We start from the raw sequence: 21,125 nt of genomic DNA, 5'->3' as shown, positions 1-21,125 counted from the left end.
TGGTTTGGAGGAAGTATTAGAGTTAGGGAATCCCAACAGAGAGATTACAGTAATTTAAAAAAAAAAAAATGTAAATAGTCCAAGTGCCTATAATTAAAAACTCACCTGAGCTAAAAGATTCCAGTTTATCCCTGTCAACTGAAAAGCAGAATGTTAATACAAACAAAAAGCACCACTTTGAAATGTTTGTATACTAATGCCAGAAGTCTAAGAAGTAAGATGGGAGAATTAGAGTGTATAGGAGTGAATGATGAGACTTAATTAGCATCTCAGAGACATGGTAGAAAGAGGATAACCAATGGGATTGTGCTATACCGGGGTACAAATGATATCACACTGACAGGAGCATCTTGGTGGCGGGGTGGAGCTCTATGTCCGGGATGGCATAGAGTCCAATAGGATAAAGATCCTGCATGAGACTAAATGTGCAATCAAATCTTGATGGGTAGAAATCCTTTGCGTGTTGGAAGAGTATAGTGATAGGAGTATAGTACCGTCAAGATGGTGAGATGGACAGTGAAATGCTAAGAGAAATTAGGGAAGCTAGCCAAATTGGTAGTGCAGTAATAATGGGAGATTTGTTACCCCAATATTGATTGGGTAAGTGAAACATCAGGACATGCTAGAGAGATAAAGTTCCTGGATGGAATAAATGACAGTTTTATGGAGCAGTTGGTTCAGGAACTGATGAGAGAGAGAGAGCAATTTTAGATCTAATTCTCAGTGGAGCACAGGATTTGGTAAGCGAGGTAACAGTGGTAGGGTCGCTTGGCAATAGTGATCATAATATGATCAAATTTGAATTAATGACTGGAAGGGGGACAGTAAATAAATGCACGGCTGTAGTACTAAACATTGTTAAAAAATAAAATACTATCCTAGAAGCACAAGTCCATATGTATTCCTCACATTAAGAAAGGTGGAAGGAAGGTCAAGTGATTTCCAGAATGGCTAAAAAGTGAGGTGAAAGAGGCTATTTTATCCAAAAGATTTTCATTCAAAAATTGGAAGAAGGATCAATCAGAAGAAAATAGGATTCAGCATTGGAAAGTTAAATGTAAGACATTGATAAGACAGGCTAAGAGAGAATTTGAAAATAAGCTGACCGTAGAGGCAAAAACCAAAAATAAAAACTTCTTTAAATATATCCAAAGCAAGAAAGCCTGCGAGGGAATCGGTTGGACCGTTAGATGATCAAGGGGTTTAAGGGACACTTAGGGAAGATAAGACCATCGTGGAAAGATTAAACAATTGCTTTGCTTCGGTGTTTACTGAAGAGGATGTTGCGGAAATACTGGTTCCAGATACCGTTTTCAAGGCTAATGATTCAGATGAACTGAACCAAATCACGGTGACCCTGGAAGATGTGATAGGCCAGATTGACAAACTGAAGAGTAGTAAATCACCTGGACCAGGTGCATACACCCCAGGGTTCTGAAAGAACTAAAAAATGAAATTTCAGATCTATTTCAGTTAATTTATAACCCATCATTAAAACCATCCGTTGTAGCTGAAGATTGGAAGATGGCCAATGTAAGCCCAATATTTAAAAAGGACTCCGGGGTGAACCAAGAATCTATAGACCGGTGAGCCTGCTTTCAGTGCTGAGAAAAATCATGGAAACTGTTGTTAAAGAATAAAATCACAAAATATTTAGATAGACATGGTTTAATGGGGCACAGCCAGCATGGATTTACCCAAGGGAAGTCTTGACTCACAAATCTTCTATGTTATTTGAAGGGGTGAATAAACATGTGGACAGATACATGTGTGTTTGGATTTTCAGAAAGCATTCGACATTACATGAGAGGCTTCTAAGAAAACTAAAAAGTCATGGGATAGGAGGCGATGTCCTTTTGTCTCAATGGCTCCCCCCCCCCTCCTGGATATCACCTGGGGCTGACAGAAAGGGGGAGCTAGCTGGGAGGGGGTGCTATTGAGACAAAAGCTGGCTGCCGCAAGCGGAGCCCATCTCACTCATGGCGGAAGAAGAGGGAGTTCACTGGGCTACGAGCGGAGCCCATTTCACTCATGGCAGAAGAAGAGGGAAGACGCCCGCGCTGCTCACTGTGGAAAACAGTGAAGAGAGCAGCCAGATAACCGCAGGCAGCTGAAGAGGGAGATAGCCAGAATGACTGCACATGAGCCTATATGATTGAGAGAGGATGGATTTTGTGTGTGTGTGTGTATATATATATATATATGTATGTATGTATATATGTGAGTAAGAGATTAGGAACCTGTCTTTGGGTGTATGGGAGTGAGTGTGTGTGTATGTATGTAAGAGATTGAGAGCCTATGTATGGGGATGAGATAGGGAGCCTGTGTGTGTATGGGAGTGAGGGGAGGGGGGGGTTGTAAGATTGGTAGCTTGCATATGTATATGGGATTGGGAGTGTGTATGTGTTTGGGAGTGAAGGGGTGTGTGTGTAAGAGAGGGAGACTGTGTGAAGGGGTGTATATGTGTGAGGGAGTGAGAAATGGAGGAAGCCTGTGTTTAGGGGGGTGTGAGAGTATGCAAGAGAGAGAGAGGAAGCCTATGTGAGGGAGAGGGGAACCGGAGATAACTGTGGGTGGGTGGGGGGGGGGGAGGGGGTAGTGACTGAGCAGTGAACCTTAGGGGAGTGTATGCAAAAGGAAGTATCCACCCTGGGTGCCCAGTACTTCAGGAATGCCACAATACCATGCATTAAAAAAAAGTGTAAGGAATGCCAGACAACTGTTGACATTATTAAAAGGCGAGATGAGTGTATTCTAGCCAAAAGAACATCTTTCAAAAAATGGAAAAGGGATCCAAATGAAAAAAAAAAAAACAGGAAGCAGCATAAACACTGGCAAGTTAGATGCAAAGTATTTATAAGGAATGCAATAACAAAATTTGAAAAGAAGCTTACTCTGAAAGCAAAAACTCATAATAAAAACTTTCAGATACATTAGAAGCAAAAAGACTGAGAGTGAGTCATTGGACCATTATATGATCGAAGGGTGAATGGGACACTAAGGGAGGACAAGACAATTCAGAAAGGTTAAATTAATTCTTTGCTTTGGTCTTTACTGAGGAAGATGTAAGGCAAATACCCATGCCAGAAGTAATAGTTAAAGGTTATGAATCAGAGGAATGAAACAGATCTCAGTACACCTGGAAGATGAATGGGGCAAATTGACAAACTAAAGAGTAGCAAATCACCTGGACCAGAAAGTATACATTCCAGAGTTCTGAAAGAACTGAAAAATTAAATTGCAGACCTACTGTTAATCTGTAAAGTATCATTAAAATCAAATATAATAACTGAAGATTAAAGGGTGGCCAACATCACCCCAGTTTTTTAAAAAGAATTCCAGGGATGATCTAGGAAACTACAGGCTGGTAAGCCGGACAGTAGTGTTGAGAAATACATTTTTTTTGTCTTTGAGTGTGAGTGGTTTGTTTTAGTGTGAATGATCTCTTGTATACAGTTTGATTTTTCAGTGAAGATATTACAAGGGGATTCTGCTGAAAATTTTCTGTCCCTGAAGAAGCTTCATTAGGAAAATATGTTGGGAATTTTGGATTGTGAAAAAGCTGTTATGTCAATTTGTTCTACATGAGAATTAACACTAATATTTGAGAACTTCTATCATTGGCTACTAACATTTCAAAGAGTTTAAGTATTGTCACACTACTCTCGCCTTGTTGAACTATCAATTTGATCTCTTGATTGTTTGAAAAAGTGGATTGCATATGGTCTGCTTTGAGATCATTGATTTAATGTGCTTTAAATATATGTTCATCTAAAAGAAACAGAAAATGGACCATTAAATCAAAGCAGGGAGGGTCAACAGATTTGTTGAGATTTGCTCAGTTATGATAAACACTGAGAAATGAAAAATCTTGCCCTTGGTTTGAATGAGGATTGTAAGACCTAATGTTATATATTTTTATTTTTTGAGTTCTCCATTTTTTTTTCAGTTGATAAGTATTTTTGGCTGTTGATCAGTGGGCTAATAACTTTAGAAATGTTTTGAGGGAAGATGATGCCACTTGTTTTTAGTTGTATATATGTGTGTGTGGATGTGCTTTTTATCATATGTGTGTTAGGGGTCGTCATAGTGGTGATTTGGGTTTAGTATTGTTCATTATGGTGGGTGTTATAAGAATTATTTCTTTTTTATATTTCATGTATATAAAACATTTTGAATTTGTTTTGAATTGATTGTAAAAGATGTTTTGGTTTTAAATGTTGTGTAAATTTTGGAATTTTCATTAAATAAATGATTGCTTTATTTTCCCTTGGCTTTTTGATTGCATGTGGATGTACTGAAAGCCATAATTTGTTTTTTAAGAAGTTCTGTATGTACAGAACCTCCATTTTCCATGGGACCTCACAGTGATTTGTGATACTTATTTTTCAATCTTTTATAATCCTGATCTGTCTCCGATCGAAACTTGTAAACCGTTGTGATGGCGAAACCGAACGATGATACATAAAAATCGATAAATAATGTAAAAACCAAATTAGAGGGATAAACCTGCTTCATAGACTTGTCGCGAAATGAGTAAATTGTTGTTTGAGGCCTTCAAGGTTGATAATTATCAGATGTCAGAATTTAAAGTCTCATTATACCAGGGCTTTAGCTTCTACTCAGTTGAAGAGAGTAGAGGCCTCACTAGTGTGTATCTGCAAGGCAATAACTGGAAGTCAGTGCATACTTTCACAGAACATTGTCAGATTATTAAATGGGTACCAACAGATGTCTTTTGGATGCAGATGTCCACAGGCTGCAACAAATCCTCCTTAGAAGGGGATTGCTATTGTAGGCCCCATTTGCTAGTCTGGGCAGTGATGGAACAGAAAGTTCCCTTCTGTTGATCTTGCTCCGGTGTGGCCCAACCCGTACTAACCATCTTGATTATAAAGTAGTGAGGTTATAATAAGTTTGTGATAAAGCTTTAAAAATTATCAATCATATTTCAAGGTTGATAATGCAGCACAGTTAAACTGGTGCTGAGAAGGAACTGATGGCACTAGGAAAGGGAGAAAAGCGAGAAAAACAGAGCTCAAAAGATTGTTGGTACACTCCAGCAGATGGTAGTGTATCCATCTGAGACTAATAGAAAGGAGTTATCATGTAAGTAACTCTGCTTTGTTTTCTTTCAAATTAATGATTGTGCCATGACTCAATGCATGAGTGCCACCATTTAATTGTGCGTCTGAAAAAAAGAAATCTGGGAATCTACTTCATTAGGGAAGTATCTTCTGCTTGGCTTGTGCTTTCTATTTCAATCCTATTGTCATTTACTTTATTGCTAGACAAGTATTAAGTTAATAACAGTTGGCCATCAACATGATTAACTAACCCTGTCTGTAGTATATGTGATTTTTCTAATACTAGCTGCTGAATAGAGGGGCCTTATTTCTGTTTTGACTGGGTTCAGAGAGGAAGCAACATGTAAACTATCCATAAACTTTCAAGCAGTCAAAGAAGGTGTTTTCCATCAGCTGACATTTTGTATTCAATTGCTAAGGAGTAAAGGGGGGCAAAATTGCTGTTTGTAGCTACCAGTAACTAGGGGTGTGCATGCAAAAAAGGTTAAGAACATAAGAACATACCATACTGGGTCAGACCAAGGGTCCATCAAGCCCAGCATCCTGTTTCCAACAGTGGCCAATCCAGGCCATAAGAACCTGGCAAGTACCCCAAAAACTAAGTCTATTCCATGTTACTGTTGCTAGTAATAGCGGTGGTTATCTAAGTCAACTTAATTAACAGCAGGTAATGGACTTCTCCAAGAACTTATCCAATCCTTTTTTAAACACAACTATACTAACTGCACTAACCACATCCTCTGGCAACAAATTCCAGAGTTTAATTGTGCATTGAGGAAAAATAACTTTCTCCGATTAGTTTCAAATGTGCCACATGCTAACTTCATGGAGTGCCCCCTAGTCTTTCTATTATCTGAAAGATTCACAGAGGTGTCTCAGAGGTTTGAGGTGTGCTTACCCATTCTGCAGCTGGTCAGGAGGAATCTGCAGTGGCAGCTCAACAAAGGCAACCTGACCTGAGAAAAGGAACGAGTCCAGAGATCTCAACATGGACAGTAATGACAGTGGATACCAGCGTAAGAAGCTGGAAGGGGCTCAGTGTCTCAGCCAGGTGGCACAAAGCCTGTGATCAAAACAGGAGGCGAGTCAGGCCACCAAAAAGACTTGAAACTAGAGCAATTCACCTAGCTCTTCTGGCCTACTTTCCACTGATTTGGAAAGTTAGTCTTATCCAACAATGCGACAGCAATAGCAGTCTGTTCACATATGCTATCTTTATGGAATTGGCAGAAAGACACTTGGCAGCACTGTTTGTAGCTCACATATCGGGAAAGGACAATGTTCAAGCAGACTTCAGCTGGCATCCGTTGGACCCAGGGGAACGAGAATTTAGTGAAATGCCCTTCCAGTTAGTGATCAATCATGGGGAGCACCGCAAGTGGATTTCATGACGAGGCAGAATTCCAAATCAGGGAAGTTTTTCTATTGCAGAAATGTGAATAGATACTCTGATTCAACCATGGCTGGAAAACAACCGTTTCCTCCACGATTACTCACAGGAAGAGTGCTAAGAGTAGAGTTCATTCATCCTTGGTTCTAATAGTAGCCCTGGATTGGGCCATAGAGACCATGGTACACCAAACTTATATGGCTCAGGGTGCAGAATCTCTATGGCTGCCAAATTACAAAGGTCTTTTATTACAGGCCTGGTCTTCATGGAAGAATCCAGTTCAATTCTTATGATTTGGCCATTGAAAAGGCTCACTTATGCAAAAGAGTTCTGTTGACTCTGGTGATTGTTGAGGTCTAGGAAGTGCTCCACTTCTTTAGCATATGTTTGGGTCTGGAGGATGCTTGATGCCTGATGTCAGCAACAGGTGTCTTCCCCATTTCAGGGCATCTATTCTACTTATCTTTCCTACAAAATGGCTTTGCAAAAGGGCTGTTTCGGTTCCCTGAAGGTTCAGGTGATGGCATTATGCTGTAGGGGAAGAATTCAAGATTCATTGGTCGCAGCACATCCAGATATGGTTCACTATTTGAAGGGTGTAAAGCATCTCAGACCTCTTTTTCATCCAGTGGTCCCTTCTTGGGATCTCAACCAGGAGCTTGAGGGTTCTAGTAGGAGCTCCCTTTGAGCCTATCAGCCAGGCATTACACTTGGATATCTGGGCTAAAAATGATACTGCCTTCAGGTTAGGGGTCTTGACAACAGCCTACACATCCTACCACCCAGTAAAAAGGCAGCTTGGGTACGTCCCACTGGATTTACAGGATACCAAAGGAGAAATTTAATCTTACCTGATAATTTCCTTTCCTTCAATCCTGCCATATCAATTTAGAACCCTCCTAGGCTAGTGAAAGTACCTTCCGTATCAGTCCAGAAACCCAGTTTAGGTTTGTGAAAGTACAGAAATTACAGCGTTTTATTTGTTGGGAGAACAGAAGGGAGCAGGACCAGTTAGTCCGTTCCCAAAGGGAAGAAGGATGAGAGAAGGCCTAGGGAATAGCTTCTATTTCTAAAAAGTTAATTATAAAAGTTATTACTCAATTGCTGTTCTGATGAGTGTTCAGTTGATTAGCTTTGATAAAGGTATACTGAGAAGGTTTTCTACTGCACCAACTCATGTACTGAGTGATGTCACAGAAAAACTCTAGTTCTCTGACTTTGCCTGCTGGCAGTGAGGCATAATCTGTTGTCTAGACCAGTGGTTCTCAACCTTTTTTCTGTCGGGACACACCTGACAGATGGTTCTCACATGCGTGACACACTGACCCATGATCGTCACGGGGCTAGATGTAAAAGTACAGTTTGCATCCACGGGAACCCCCCTGACCCACAATAATGGATTTAAAGCAGAATTATGACATTCCCCATACAATTCACCCTACAAAAAAGATGTTCTGGTGTCATCTCAGTAACAGCAACTCAAACTCCTTCTACTTCCAGGCTCAATAGCCCTACTTATGAAAAGACAGCAGCTTACCACCAATGCATGTCCTCTTGAGAAAACACAACAAATAAGACTGATAAAACTCTTACATGCTAGTAAAATATCTAATCTCTGTAACAGACACAGAACTGACCTAACATACTCCCAGGATCTGTAGTAATGCACATAAACTAATCCGCACACAGTTACACCTGTATTATGGAATACACTCAAACAGGAGCAACCCTATCTATGAAATGGCAACACTATAAATATTAAATCAGGCCTTAAAAACCAATACACCTCTTATTAGGAAAACAGAACTAGCAAGCAGCTATAGATCCCCACACAGAAATAATTGTAAAACTATACTAATAAGCAGAATAAATGTTTCTAAACAGCTATGAACAGAATAACATCCAACAATTAAAAACTATTAAAAACTATTAAAAATTCTCCAAACACCAATAAAATATTTCAAAAAAAGCAGACACATCACATAATAAATATTAAAATGGCAGTCAATCAAGAAAAATAAACTTAAAAAGCCACCTTTACTTACCCCCCTCCAGCAGCTCTCCTACTCCTCTTCCATGCAGGCCGTAGCACACAGCAGAAGCAGCAGTAGAGGCTAAGCTCTATACTCATGGTCCTCTTCCTTAATGCCCATGTCTCTCACACACACACACCATACCAGTCATGCCCCCATGACCAGTTTCTGTCTCTCACACACCAATCATCTCCCAAACAGTCTTTGACTCACATACCAGTCACCTTCCTGAACAGTTTCTCTCATGCCATACACACACACAGGCTTCCCACTCCCGTGTTCTACTTACATATACGGGCCTCTCACTCTCATAATCACTTTCTCTGTCTCACACACACTCACCAGTCTCTCACTCCCATGCTTGTTCTCTCCACATGCACAGGCTTCTCATTCCCATAGTCACTTTCTTTCTCACACACACACACACACACACACAAACACACACCAGTCACCTGATCTCTCTCATGCATACACACACACAGGCTTCCCACTCCCATGTTCTTTCAGATATACAGGCTTCTCACTCCCATGCTGTGTCTCACACACACCCAGGTTTCTCACTCCCATGCTCACTCTTCACATGCACAGGTTTCTCATTCCCATAATCACTTTCTCTCTGTTACACACACATACATACACTCACACACACCAGTCTCTCTCTCATTTCCATGCTCGCTCTCCACGTGCGCAGGCTTCTCATTCCCTGAATCACATTCTTTCTCTTACATTCACACACACCAGTCTCTTTCTCTCACACTCACACCGTCACCTTACCAACCAGTCTCTCTCTCATATGCATGCACACACACACAGACTTCCCACTCCAATGCTCTCACATAATCAGGCTTCTCACTCCCATGCTTTCTTTCACACACATCCCCCCCCCCCACCCCCAACAGCAGGCTTCTTACGCCCATGCTTTCTCACATATCCAGATTTCTCACTTCAATGCTTTTTCTCTCTCACACACACATCAGTCACCTCCCTGACTAATGTCTCACACTCTCACATACACATCAGTCATCTCCTTGAGCTGTCACTTTCATTGTGTCTCACATATACACATATATCAGCTCTCTGACCAGTTTCTCTCACTCACACGCAGGCTCTCAATCACACGCAGGCTGGCTGCTTCTTTCTCTCACTCACTTCCTCTTCCCCGCCCCTCCCCGAGCACAAATGGTAGCTGCAGCAGCCTCCTCCTCCAGCCCCCGCAAGCCAAGAAAGAAGAATCCCATCGGCCGCGGGAGGCTCATGCTGCTCTCTCCTTTCCCAATTACCGTCTGCTTCAATTGCTCGGGGGCCGATGCTGCAGCCGCCGCTGCTACTTTATCACGCGGCACGGCTCTTTCTCCTTCCCGTGCACCGCGTTTCACTTCCTGTTCCGGGTCACGGGGGGTGGGGGAGCAGGTGCGGGAAGAAGAAAAGGCCCAGCCACAAGTGCCACAGCTTTTTTTAGCACTGCTGCCGTTCCCACTGGGCTTGAACGTGTTGATAGCCCAGCGGCAACGGCAGCAGGGAAGAAAGAGCAGCGGGAGAGACCCCGAGGACGCGACACAGCAGCCGGTGCTTGGCGACACACTAGGGTGTCGCGACACACCGGTTGAGAACCGCTGGTCTAGACCAGTGATTCTCAACCTTTTTTCTGTTGGGACACACTTGGCAGATAATGCTTACATGCTTGACACACTGACCATTTGACCATCATGGGGCTAAAAGTAAACACACACTCTGCATCCACAGGAACCCGACCCCCACCCCGGTCTCCAAACATTGATTGCAGAGCAGGACTAGGATATTTCAAATACACTCACCATATAAAAAAAAAAATTCTGATTCTGGTGCTGTCTCAGTAACAGAAACACAAACTCCCCTATTACCAGGCACATTGTAAAATGCAAAAGCTGAGAAAAAGTACTTAGCACATGTGTAGCATTCCAAAGCAACACCAACTCCAAGAACTCAAACAGCAATATGAAAAGGCAACAGCGCACAACCAGTGCATTTCCTACCGAGAATATGAAAACGCAACAAATAAGATTGATACAAATCTCTGCATACTAGTAAAAATACCTCACTTCAGTCACACATACACATACAGCCTTCACCAAATACAGAAGAAAAGTCCACAAATTACAAATGTGGAGACACAAACTGGAATGCAAACCACAAAAAGCCGCTCTGCACGCAGTGCAAATCTGAGAGCTAGAAACAGAAATACATATCCTCCTACACTAAGCAAAGTACAAAGATAAAAGAAATGCACATTCCTCAAACTGACAAATTATGGCTCTTACACTCTGTCACTCCCCCTCCATGCCTCCAACATCCTTCACTTTTCCCAATTACTCCCTTTCAATCATCTGCTCACACTCACATCCCAGCCCAGCATTCCTTACCCCTCCCCCCATCCTCTTCCCTGTGTTCGCTTTTTCTTCTCCTTGACTCTCCCTACCCTCTTCATTTCATCCCCCTCCCTGTCCAGCTACCCTGACCCCCTGTTTCCCACCCCTTCCTGCTCAGCAGCCCCCACATTTCGTCTCCTTTACACTTCTATCTGCCCAGCATTTCCAACTTCCTTTCCCCCACCCTCCACAGGGTGAAGAGACCAGCATTAGCATCACTCCCAGACTCTGCAGGGGAAGATACATTTTTTGTCCCATCAGGCCCAGATCAGCAGGAGCTGGCAATGTCTCGCTCTGATCTGGGTGAAAGAGGAAACAGCCTCCTGCTGGGCCAGAAAGAAGAGAAGAAAGTGAGAGTAGCCTCCCGTCAGGCCCAGTGTAAGAGAAGTCAACCAACTCCCACTGGGGCTGATAAGGGGGGAGCAGCCTTCTGCTGGCCCTGCGACACACCTCCTAGGACTTCGTGACACACCAGCGTGTCCTAACACACCAATTGAGATCCACTGGTCTAGAATGATATGACAGGATTCAAGGACAGAATATTCAGGTAAGATTAAATTTCTTCTTTCTTGAGATACCATCTAGCATGTATGAATAATCTGATTGAAAGAGAAGATCATATGTTCAACAGACTAGCTTTCTTTGCAATTGATGCAAAAATCCCACTTTGATCTGAAACTTCAGTTTTATGGATTTTTTTGTACTTGTTGGAAATAGGTATTTCTCGTCAGGAAGATCTCTGGATCAGATGGTGGACAACTTTATGCAATGAAGGTATTGAAAAAGGCAACATTAAAAGGTAAAGAACATTCTTACTTTTCTATCTTGTGTACCCTGAAAGTGGTCTTATTACTGCACTATACATATGAATTTAGTTAAAGAAATGGCCAACTCTTGAATACTAAATATTATGAATAGTATTCTTGAGATGTGAAGGGTGCTGTTGATCAGAACCAGCAGCATCTTTGAGACTGTGAGCTGATGTGTGTTCACAATCCCTCTGCATGCTCTCATCCCTGCTCACCATGCTATGACTCCTATAGGTTATATGTTTGAAAAGGGAGAAGGCGATGTGATTGCCATGGAGAGTGCAAGTGCATGCTAGCCCAGTTTCACATTCAGTACAAAGTTGCTGCTGGCTCTTATCAGTACTTCATATACTCTGCTGGGGGTGGGTGGAGACAGAAGGGAGGAAGAGTAATGGCAGCTGGGGAAGAAAGGGCAAAGAGTGGAGTTTGCTGGGTGTTCAAGATGGGTTTGTATGTAATTTTCAAGGGTTGTGAGCAGGAGCACATTGAAGAGGGTTCTTTGTATATGCTATGATAACGGATCTATGCACCCTATTTTTGGAGTTAACTCATAGAGATATATTTTACATTAGCTTTTGAGAGAGAATTCTGGCATGTTGTACAGGTGATGCAGTTTAGCCCTGGAGGAAGAGCTGCTAGTTTTATGATTCACATTGCAGTTTCTAACTTTACTAGGCCATATGGCCTCCACAGTTCATGTCACTCCTATGGCACGAGTCGCCATGAGAGTTACCCAATGGACTTTAAGATCACAATGGATCCAAGCCATTCAACCACTACATTATCCAATTCAAGTGACCCACCAACTAAGATCATGGACAACTTGCGCAAGGGCCTACCTTTTCAGCAACCAGTCCCACAGATAACGTTAACTACAGATGCATCCACCTTGAGTTGGGGAGCTCATATAGACAATCTCCAAACACAAGGAACTTGGACAACTCTCGAAGCAACAGTTCAAAACGGACAACACAGTAGTCATGTGGTACATCAACAAACAGGGAGGTACGAGCTCGTATCTCCTTTGTCAAGAAGCTGCACAGATTTGGGACTGGGCCCTAACACACTCAATGTTTCTCCGGGCCACTTATCTGGCAGGCATTCAAAAAAGTGCTAGCGGATCGCCTCAGTCGTCAATTCCAACCACACGAATGGTCCCTGGATCCCTCAGTAGTGACCAGGATCTTTCAACGTTGGGGTTAACCGACAATAGACCTCTTTGCGTCACATCTGAATCACAAGCTGACCATATTCCATTCTCTACACAAACGGAAGAACCAGCCAGCCAAGGACGCCTTTGCTCGTCCTTGGAACTCAGGCCTTCTATACGCGTATCCTCCAATACCGCTCATAACTAAAACTCTAGTGAAGCTACAACAGGGCAAAGGGTCCATGATACTCATAGCCCCATATTGGCCTCGACAAGTATGGTTTCCCACACTTCTAGACCTCTCGATCAGGGATCCAAGTCGTCTGGGAGTAGCTCCCACTCTCATAACTCAGGATCAGGGTCGGTTGTGCCATCCCAACCTTCAATCCCTATCCCTGACAGCATGGATGTTGAAAGCTTGATCTTACAGCCACTCAATCTTCCAACCAATGTATCTTCCACACGTAAGAGCTATTCTTTGAAATGGAAACGGTTTACTTTGTGGTGCAGGCAGAAAGAAATTGACCCTTTTGCTTGCCCCACCACTTCTCTCTTAGAGTACTTATACCACCTTTCAGACTCTTCGTCCGTAAGGGTACATTTAAGTGCAATCTCAGCCTACCATGACAAGGTAGGAGATTCACCTATTTCCACTCAACCTCTTGTCAGTAGGTTTATGAGAGGTTTAACGCATCTAAAACCACCAATTCGGCCACCAGTCATAGAATGGGTCCTGAATCTGGTCTTAACAAGACTCATGCGTTCCCCTTTTGAACCCATAGATTCATGTGATTTTAAATTTCTCACATAGAAGACTCTCTTCCTCATAGCCATTACATCAGCTAGAAGGGTTAGTGAGTTACAAGCACTTGTCACGTACTCACCCTATACAAAGTTCCTACATGACAGAGTGGTTCTCCGTACTCATCCAAAATTCCTTCCCAAGATAGTAACGGAATTCCACTTGAACCAATCCATAGTTTTACCCACATTCTTTCCAAGGCCTCATTCCCATCCAGGAGAGACAGCCTTACATACCTTGGACTGTAAGCATGCTCTAGCATTTTATATAAACCGCACTGCAGTCCACAGAAAATCCACTCAACTTTTTGTATCTTATGATCCAAATAAACAAGGAAAGGCAGTGGGTAAACATACTATATCCAGTTGGCTAGCAGATTGCATAGAGTTCTGCTATGAAAAAGCAGGCCTTTCTCTCCAAGGGCGAGTAAAGGCACATTCAGTAAGGGCAATGTCAACCTCAGTAGCACACTATCGTTCAGTGCCAATCCTTGACATATGTAAAGCAACAACATGGAGTTCTCTTCACACCTTTGCAGCTCATTACTGTTTGGACAAGCAAGGACGACAAGATTCAGCCTATGGACAATCTGTCTTAAAGAACTTGTTTCCAGTTTAATCCCAACTCCTTCTACGTCCAATCTGCTGTGGTTTTCGGCTGACTCATTTTCAACAACAATACTTCAGTGTTACTTCACTACAAAATGACTCAGCCTCTAGCTTGCTAATCACCCATATGTGAGGACTAGCATCCTCCTTGTCCTGGGATAAAGCAAAATTGCTTACCTTGTAATAGGTGTTATCCCAGGACAGTAGGATGTAGTCCTCACAGAACCCACCTGCCACCCCGTGGAGTTGGGCCTCATACCTTTTTATTATTTTATTTTTTGCTAAAGCTTATTGCTACATACGAGACTGAAGAGAGACACCTGTGGCAGAGAATATAATGGCATGCTGGGCATGCTCAGTGGCCTCACAGGGCCAGTCAAAAGTTTCTAGAAACTTTGACAGAAAGATTTCCCGCGCTAGGGCTCCGTTGGTGACGTCACCCATATGTGAGGACTACATCCTGCTGTCCTGGGATAACACCTATTTCGGCCAGGACACACCTGACAGATGGTTCTCACATGCGTGACACACTGAACATGTGACCGTCACGGGGAAAAATGTAAATATACATTCTGCATCCTCAGGAACCCCCTCGACCCCCAAAAATGGGTGCAAAGCAGAACCAGGGCATTACCCGTACAACTTACCATACAAAAAAAGATATTCTGGTTCTGATGACATCTCAGTAAAAGCAAAACAAACTCTTTTTACTGGCAGGCACAATACCCCGGTCTTATGAAAAGACAGTAATTTACCACTACAAATATTTAACCAGGCCCTAAACACTAATGCACCTGCTATTAGGAAAACAGAGCAAGCCAAGTTGCTATAGAAATAATTGTAAAACTATACTAATAAATTGCTATAGAAACAATTGTAAAACTATACTAATAAATTGCTATAGAAACAATTGTAAAACTATACTAATAAATTGTAAAACTATACTAATAAATGTTATAAAACAGCTGATGAACAAAATAACATCCAACAATTAAAAACTCATAAAAATGATTACACATTGTCCAAATATCAATAAAATATTTCAAAACAGCAGACACATCACATAATACCCAATAATTAAAATGGCAGTCAATCAAGAAAAATAAGCTTAAAAAGCCACCTTTACTTACCCTCTCCAGCAACTCTCCTTCTCCTTTCCCTTGCAGGCAAAGGCCAAAGGCACTCACCAGAAGCAGCAGAGGCTGCTGAAGCTCTGTCCTCAACCAGTCACAACCAGGGCCCACAACCAGACCCCACAACCAGTCACAACCAGTCTCTGTCTCTCACAGACCAGTAACCTCCCTAACCAGTATCTCTTCCTCACACAGATGCCAGTCACCTCCCTGACCAGTCGCTGTCTCTCACAGAAACATATCACCTCTGACCAGTCTCTCTCTTAATCACACACATGCTCTGTCACTTACAAAGAAGCTGTCAATCACACACAAATGCTCTTGCTCCCATTCTACCACAACCCACAAAGCTGCCACTCACGCACCCAGGCACCCATTCTATCACACACACACAAAGCTGCCACTCAGGCACCCATTCTATCACACACAATGTAAGAATAGACTTTCTCAGCAGGGAGAGTCTGGACCTAGGAGAATGGGTATTGTCAGACGTGGAGTTCCAGCTGATAGTTGATCACTGGGACCTTCTATTTCTAGTCCTGCTGGTGACTTTTCGCAATGCGAAGGTTCCTCTATTCTTCAGTCGCAGGAGAGATCCAAAGTCCTTGGGGATAGATGCTCTTGTGCAGGCCTGGCCGGAAGACCAGCTTCTGTATGCCTTTCTCTAGTGGCCCTTATTGGGAAGAATTGTTCGAAGGATCGAATACCACAGTGGGATGGTGCTTCTGGTGGTAGCGGATTGGCCCAGGAGGTTATGGTATGCATATCTGCGAATACTCCTGTTGGAAACCCCTCTTCATCTTCCGCCGTGCAGGAACCTGTTGCAGCAGAAGCCTGTCCTTCACGAAGATCCAGCTCTGTTTTGTCTTATGGTATGGCCTTTGAGAGGGCTCACTTGGTGAAGCATGGATATTCTACTGCAGTGATTGTCACCTTGCTACAAGCACGAAGATTCACCACTTCCTTAGCCTATGTGCGGGTTTGGCGAGTGTATGAGGCTTGGTGTGAAGATTGAGGAGTGCTTCCTCATTCAGTTAGGATCCTGCTCATTTTGGATTTTTTGCAGGATGGATTGAATAAAGGGTTGGGCCTTAATTCCTTGAAGGCACAGGTAGTGACTCTTGCCTACTTCAGGGACCTGGTGAATGGTGAATCTTTGTCTCATTCTAATGTGGCCCATTTCTTGAGGGGAGTGAAACATTTTCATGCTCCAACCGGTTCCTTTGTGGCGTCTTAACCTGGTGTTGGATTTTTTTGGTGGGCCCTACATTTCAGAAGCTATGTAGCCTTTCCTTGTGGTTACTGACCTTGGAAATGGTGTTTCTAGTGGCAATTTGTTCTGTGCAAAGAATTTCCAAGCTGCAGGCCTTGTCCTGCCGGGAGCTGTTCCTTCGGGTGACTCCAGGGGCGATAGAGTTGCGTACTGTTCCTTCCTTCGTTGCCTAAAGTAATCTCAGATTTTCACTTGAATCAGTCCATTTCCTTATTGTCCTTGGATAAGGAAAGCTATACAGAGGAATACCGTCTGTTGCATCCCTTGGATGTCAAGCGACATGTTATGAGATATCTGTAGGTTTCTAAACCTTTCCAAAAGTTGGATCGCCTGTTTGTCCTTCATGGTGGTGGTGGTGGGGGGGGGGGGGAAACAGGGTGAACCAGCTTTGCGGGCTACAATAGCTTGCTGGATTAAGGAGGTGGTCACGGCTGCGTACGTGGCAGCTGAAAAGCCATTGGCCACTCAGGTAAGGGCTCATTCCACTAGGGTTCAGGCAGTGTCATGGGAGGAGGTTAGATTGTCTCCCCCCGTTGATATTTGCCAAGCTGCAATGTGGGCCTCCTTACACACCTTTTCCAGGTATTATCATCTGGATGTACATCCCACTGATTCTGGATTCATCTGTATGGACACTAAGAAATGAGAAATTACTACTTACCTGATAATTTCCTTTTCTTTAGGAAAGACAGATGACTCCAGCTTCTTACCCTTGGGTGCTGAATGTGATTGCCCTATGGTCCTCCTGCAGGTCTAAGAGTTTCCAGGGATTACTGGTAAGTGTTAATCCAATCCCTAGACTAGTGTTAATACATTCTGTGTCTGAGCTCAGTGTTTCTTGTTGTTTGAGTACAGTATTGATTATCTGTTTTTTAATCAAGTTTTTGCTAGTCTATCCACAGTTGCTTTTGAAGAGAATACTGACAGGCTGATGTCACTGCAGGATTATATATTCTATGACGTCAGTTTGCTCCATCTCCATCTGCTGGTAGAGGTGCGTAACCCACCGGTTCTAGATTCATGTCTCTCCTAAAGAAAAGGAAATTATCAAGTAAGTAGTAATATCTCAGTTTTGAGCCATGAAGTACTGTTTCATCCTTACCAGCAAATTTTTCTGTCTTCAAAAAAGTATAGCTTCAGTTTATTCATATTTGACATTAGGTTTGTTGGAGAAAATATATCATTTTTTTATTTTGTAGTTCGAGATCGTGTCAGGACAAAAATGGAACGTGATATTTTGGTGGAGGTCAATCATCCTTTTATTGTCAAATTGCATTATGGTGAGTTACAATATAAAAAAAATTTCCTTTGCTTATGCACAACACTTATGTTAAACTTCTTAGGTCTTTCAGAATGTTACAAATCTTAATAATGCTATTCAGAACTGTTCCTTTGAGTCTGCTTGTTTAATTGTCCATTCAGTAATTCCAGCAGATTTCTGCTAATTGGAGGTTCTGGTCTGAAGCTCTCCTCTCCTTCCTTTTTCTCAAAGAAATGAGGAACAATTAACCCACACAGTAGTAGTGTTGATGCCAACTCTGATAATGCAGTGATACTTAGTTTTTAGCTTAGGTACTTTTTGAGAAGAGCATATTTTTTTTGGAATTTTATTTCCAAAGACTTGAATATCAGGAATTTGACTATTATAATGTGCAAAATATGAAGGAAAGTATATTTTCCCATAAAATAACACCATGTTCTCTGACTTGACATTCTGCGCTTTGGATATGCTGAATTATTTAGGAAAAAGAACAAACATTGTTTAATTCCTTCAAATAATCTTGCACTGCATGTGAAAAATATAAAAAGCAGCAGCTTTAATATATGTATGTTTTCTCTGAAGACAAGGTGAATCACAGTCGCACACTTGGGTGATGTCATCCAACAGTGCTAACACAGAATACACTTTCAGGAAGAAATTGATGGTCCCCCTCAGCATATGTGACAGTTCCCATGCTCGCATTATGCACAGTAGTTGGCTGTTTTCTGCTGATAACAGACAGACGCAGTGCTGTTTTATTTTTTTTGTTTTAAACTGACCGCTGCACTTAGCCGTTGTGCTATTTCAGAATGTTTCTCCCTATTTTTGGGCAAAACTATGTCTTAGTGCTTTTCCTTCTTTTCTTTACTTTTTGGTGTTCAGTTTAGATTTTTTGTGTGCTTTAACAGTTTTTATTTTTCAATGTTCCCCTCAGTAGGTCACACTTTTTGATGTTCAACAGGCTTTCCTAACCATGGAATCCTTTTTTCCTCATTGCTGTCTTATTAAGAATTTCTTCTCTTTGATTTTGTCTCTCTGATTCTGGGGATGGCAGAAAATGTCCAGACTGTAGGCAAAAATGTCCTTAACCAGGGTTGGAAAAATGCCATGTCGGGGTACCTAAAATTTGGTACATGGTGCCTGCTTGGGGAAAGAAACTGAGAGCTGCCAAGTTCGAGCTCAGGGAGGGCCCACAGCAGGTGGTAGAGACTGGAGGGGAGGACACTAGATGTGAGGGAAAGTTACTGGAGAGGGAGGAAAGAATCTGGAGAATGGGAAAAGCAGAGTCTCCAAATTATAGAGGGGGGAATCAAAATAAGCACTCCTTCTCCCCTACCCCAAGGAAAACAGATAAAATATGAGCAAACTAAGGGGGGGGGGAGAGAAACAAAAGTCCCTGCCTCCTAAAACTTCTAAATATTTCCATTGCTGTTCATAACAGACCATCATAAGACCTGCTGCAAATGGGTGGTGAGGAGCATGGTGTGAACCCCCACCCCCTTGCAGCCTCTGCTCTAGGATGTTGCCAAGAACCCGTAAGCTCCATCAAGTGTGATCACTGTCTCATATTGAAGAAATAAAGAGAAATTTCAGGTCCACTGATCTGACACTGAAGATATTGACGAAGCACAAGGACTTGGAACTGCACTGCCCACTGGAGGTTCAGAAGTACCGAAGAAGGTGCTGAAGCTTAAGGATAGGCCCAGGGAACAAGAAAGATCTCATTCTCCCAGCTTTCACCCAGCATGAGGCTGTTGGCAGAGAGCTCATTGAAGGGAGAAGGTCCATCAGCACCAGTCTCCTTTAGCATAAGACTCTGAAAGCAGAGGTATTCTAGAATGAGCTCTTCCTCTCTAAATTTTATTTATTGAATTGAGATGTATTTTGACTTTCATATTTCTCCAAGGATGGCAGTCCTCAAACATGGGACTTTTGATCTCCAGGATTCTAGAGCTTTAAGCATACTCTACTGTCCAACATTACAACATCTGCGTTGGCTTCCTATACCTTACCGTATTTCTTACAAAATCTTAACAATAATACATAATTTACTACATAACTACAACTCTGAATGGCTTTGTTTTCTACTCAGGATTTACAAACCAATTATACAGTTAAGATCAATGGATAAATGTACTCTCAAGGTTCCAACAATAAAAATGGCAAGACTTGATATGACACGTGAACGAGCGTTTTCAGTTGCAGGTCCCTGACTCTGGAACTCTATCCTGGAAGAAATACAAAAGAATTCAAAAAACATTTGAAAACATATGTTTACTGAAGCCTACAATATCAGTTAACTGATTATAATATTTATTCATATAGAATGAAGACTTTAAAACTGTCATTCACTGCCTATTTTATACCATGTTAAATTAGAATGAATGAGTAGTATTGTTTTTAATTATGTATGTTTTTATTTTGTAAAGCGCTTAGACTGTCACCCCCTGACCATTTTGCGGTATATAAAAAACTTTTAATAAATAAAATAAATACTGAGCATGTATAGCTGTAGCCACCTCCCTGCCTATAGCTAATACATGGAGAAACCAACTCCCAGGGGAGGTGGGGAATCTTGAGGACCGACATCTTGCCGTCCTCAGAACATCTGTTAAAGGTAATCAACTCTACTTTCTCCGAGGACAAGCAGAATGGCAGTCCTCACACATGGATGATTACCAATCTACAGGCTGCCCAAAAACAAGAAAAGAGGGGAAAACCCATAGTGCTGAAGGCACCACTTTTCCTCCATTAGGCATAATTTTTTTTTTTTGAGGCAGCCAAATCTATCACGGGCTGTAGGAAGGAAAAGAGTTGGGTTCTACACCTTAGAAGATGATAGGACAGACAGACAACCCCCACCCCTTGTGCAGCAATAGTGTTCAAAATCTGGGGTGTGGCACAGTTTCGTGGTGAGAAGACACTAAAACTAATGCAGTCAGAGCTGCTGTAGAGCAAGCTGTGACAAGCTCCACTATGCCTAGGTCGTCCTGGTACAGGAAAGAGCACAAATCACAAACCAAGAGAAAAGAGCTCTTGGATCAAGACCGCACAGTCCTCTTTGGTGTCGCAAGATAGCCGAATAGACAATCTGGGGCTAGAGAGCCCTCCAGAAAGAAAACTGTGTTTCACTAACATCTGAAGAGCAAGAACAGATTGCCTACACATAACTGT

The 21,125-nt window shown here is 42.3% G+C and overlaps 1 protein-coding gene across 2 annotated transcripts in view; it reads left to right on the top strand.

Annotated features, from left to right (window-relative positions):
- The window catches only part of RPS6KA3 (ribosomal protein S6 kinase A3), a 334,699-nt gene that overhangs the window by 165,477 nt on the left and 148,097 nt on the right, over nucleotides 1-21,125 (top strand). For both annotated transcript variants that reach the window (XM_029603390.1, XM_029603389.1), the window contains exons 4-5: nucleotides 11,633-11,714; nucleotides 17,890-17,970. In XM_029603390.1, the coding sequence (XP_029459250.1) occupies nucleotides 11,633-11,714; nucleotides 17,890-17,970 (163 nt within the window). The remainder of the gene's footprint in view (nucleotides 1-11,632; nucleotides 11,715-17,889; nucleotides 17,971-21,125) is intronic.

The sequence above is a fragment of the Rhinatrema bivittatum genome, chromosome 5 (assembly GCF_901001135.1).
Source record: "Rhinatrema bivittatum chromosome 5, aRhiBiv1.1, whole genome shotgun sequence".
NCBI lineage: Eukaryota > Metazoa > Chordata > Amphibia > Gymnophiona > Rhinatrematidae > Rhinatrema > Rhinatrema bivittatum.
Note: the sequence above shows the minus strand (reverse complement) of the source record. Positions and strands in the feature narration are given on the sequence as shown.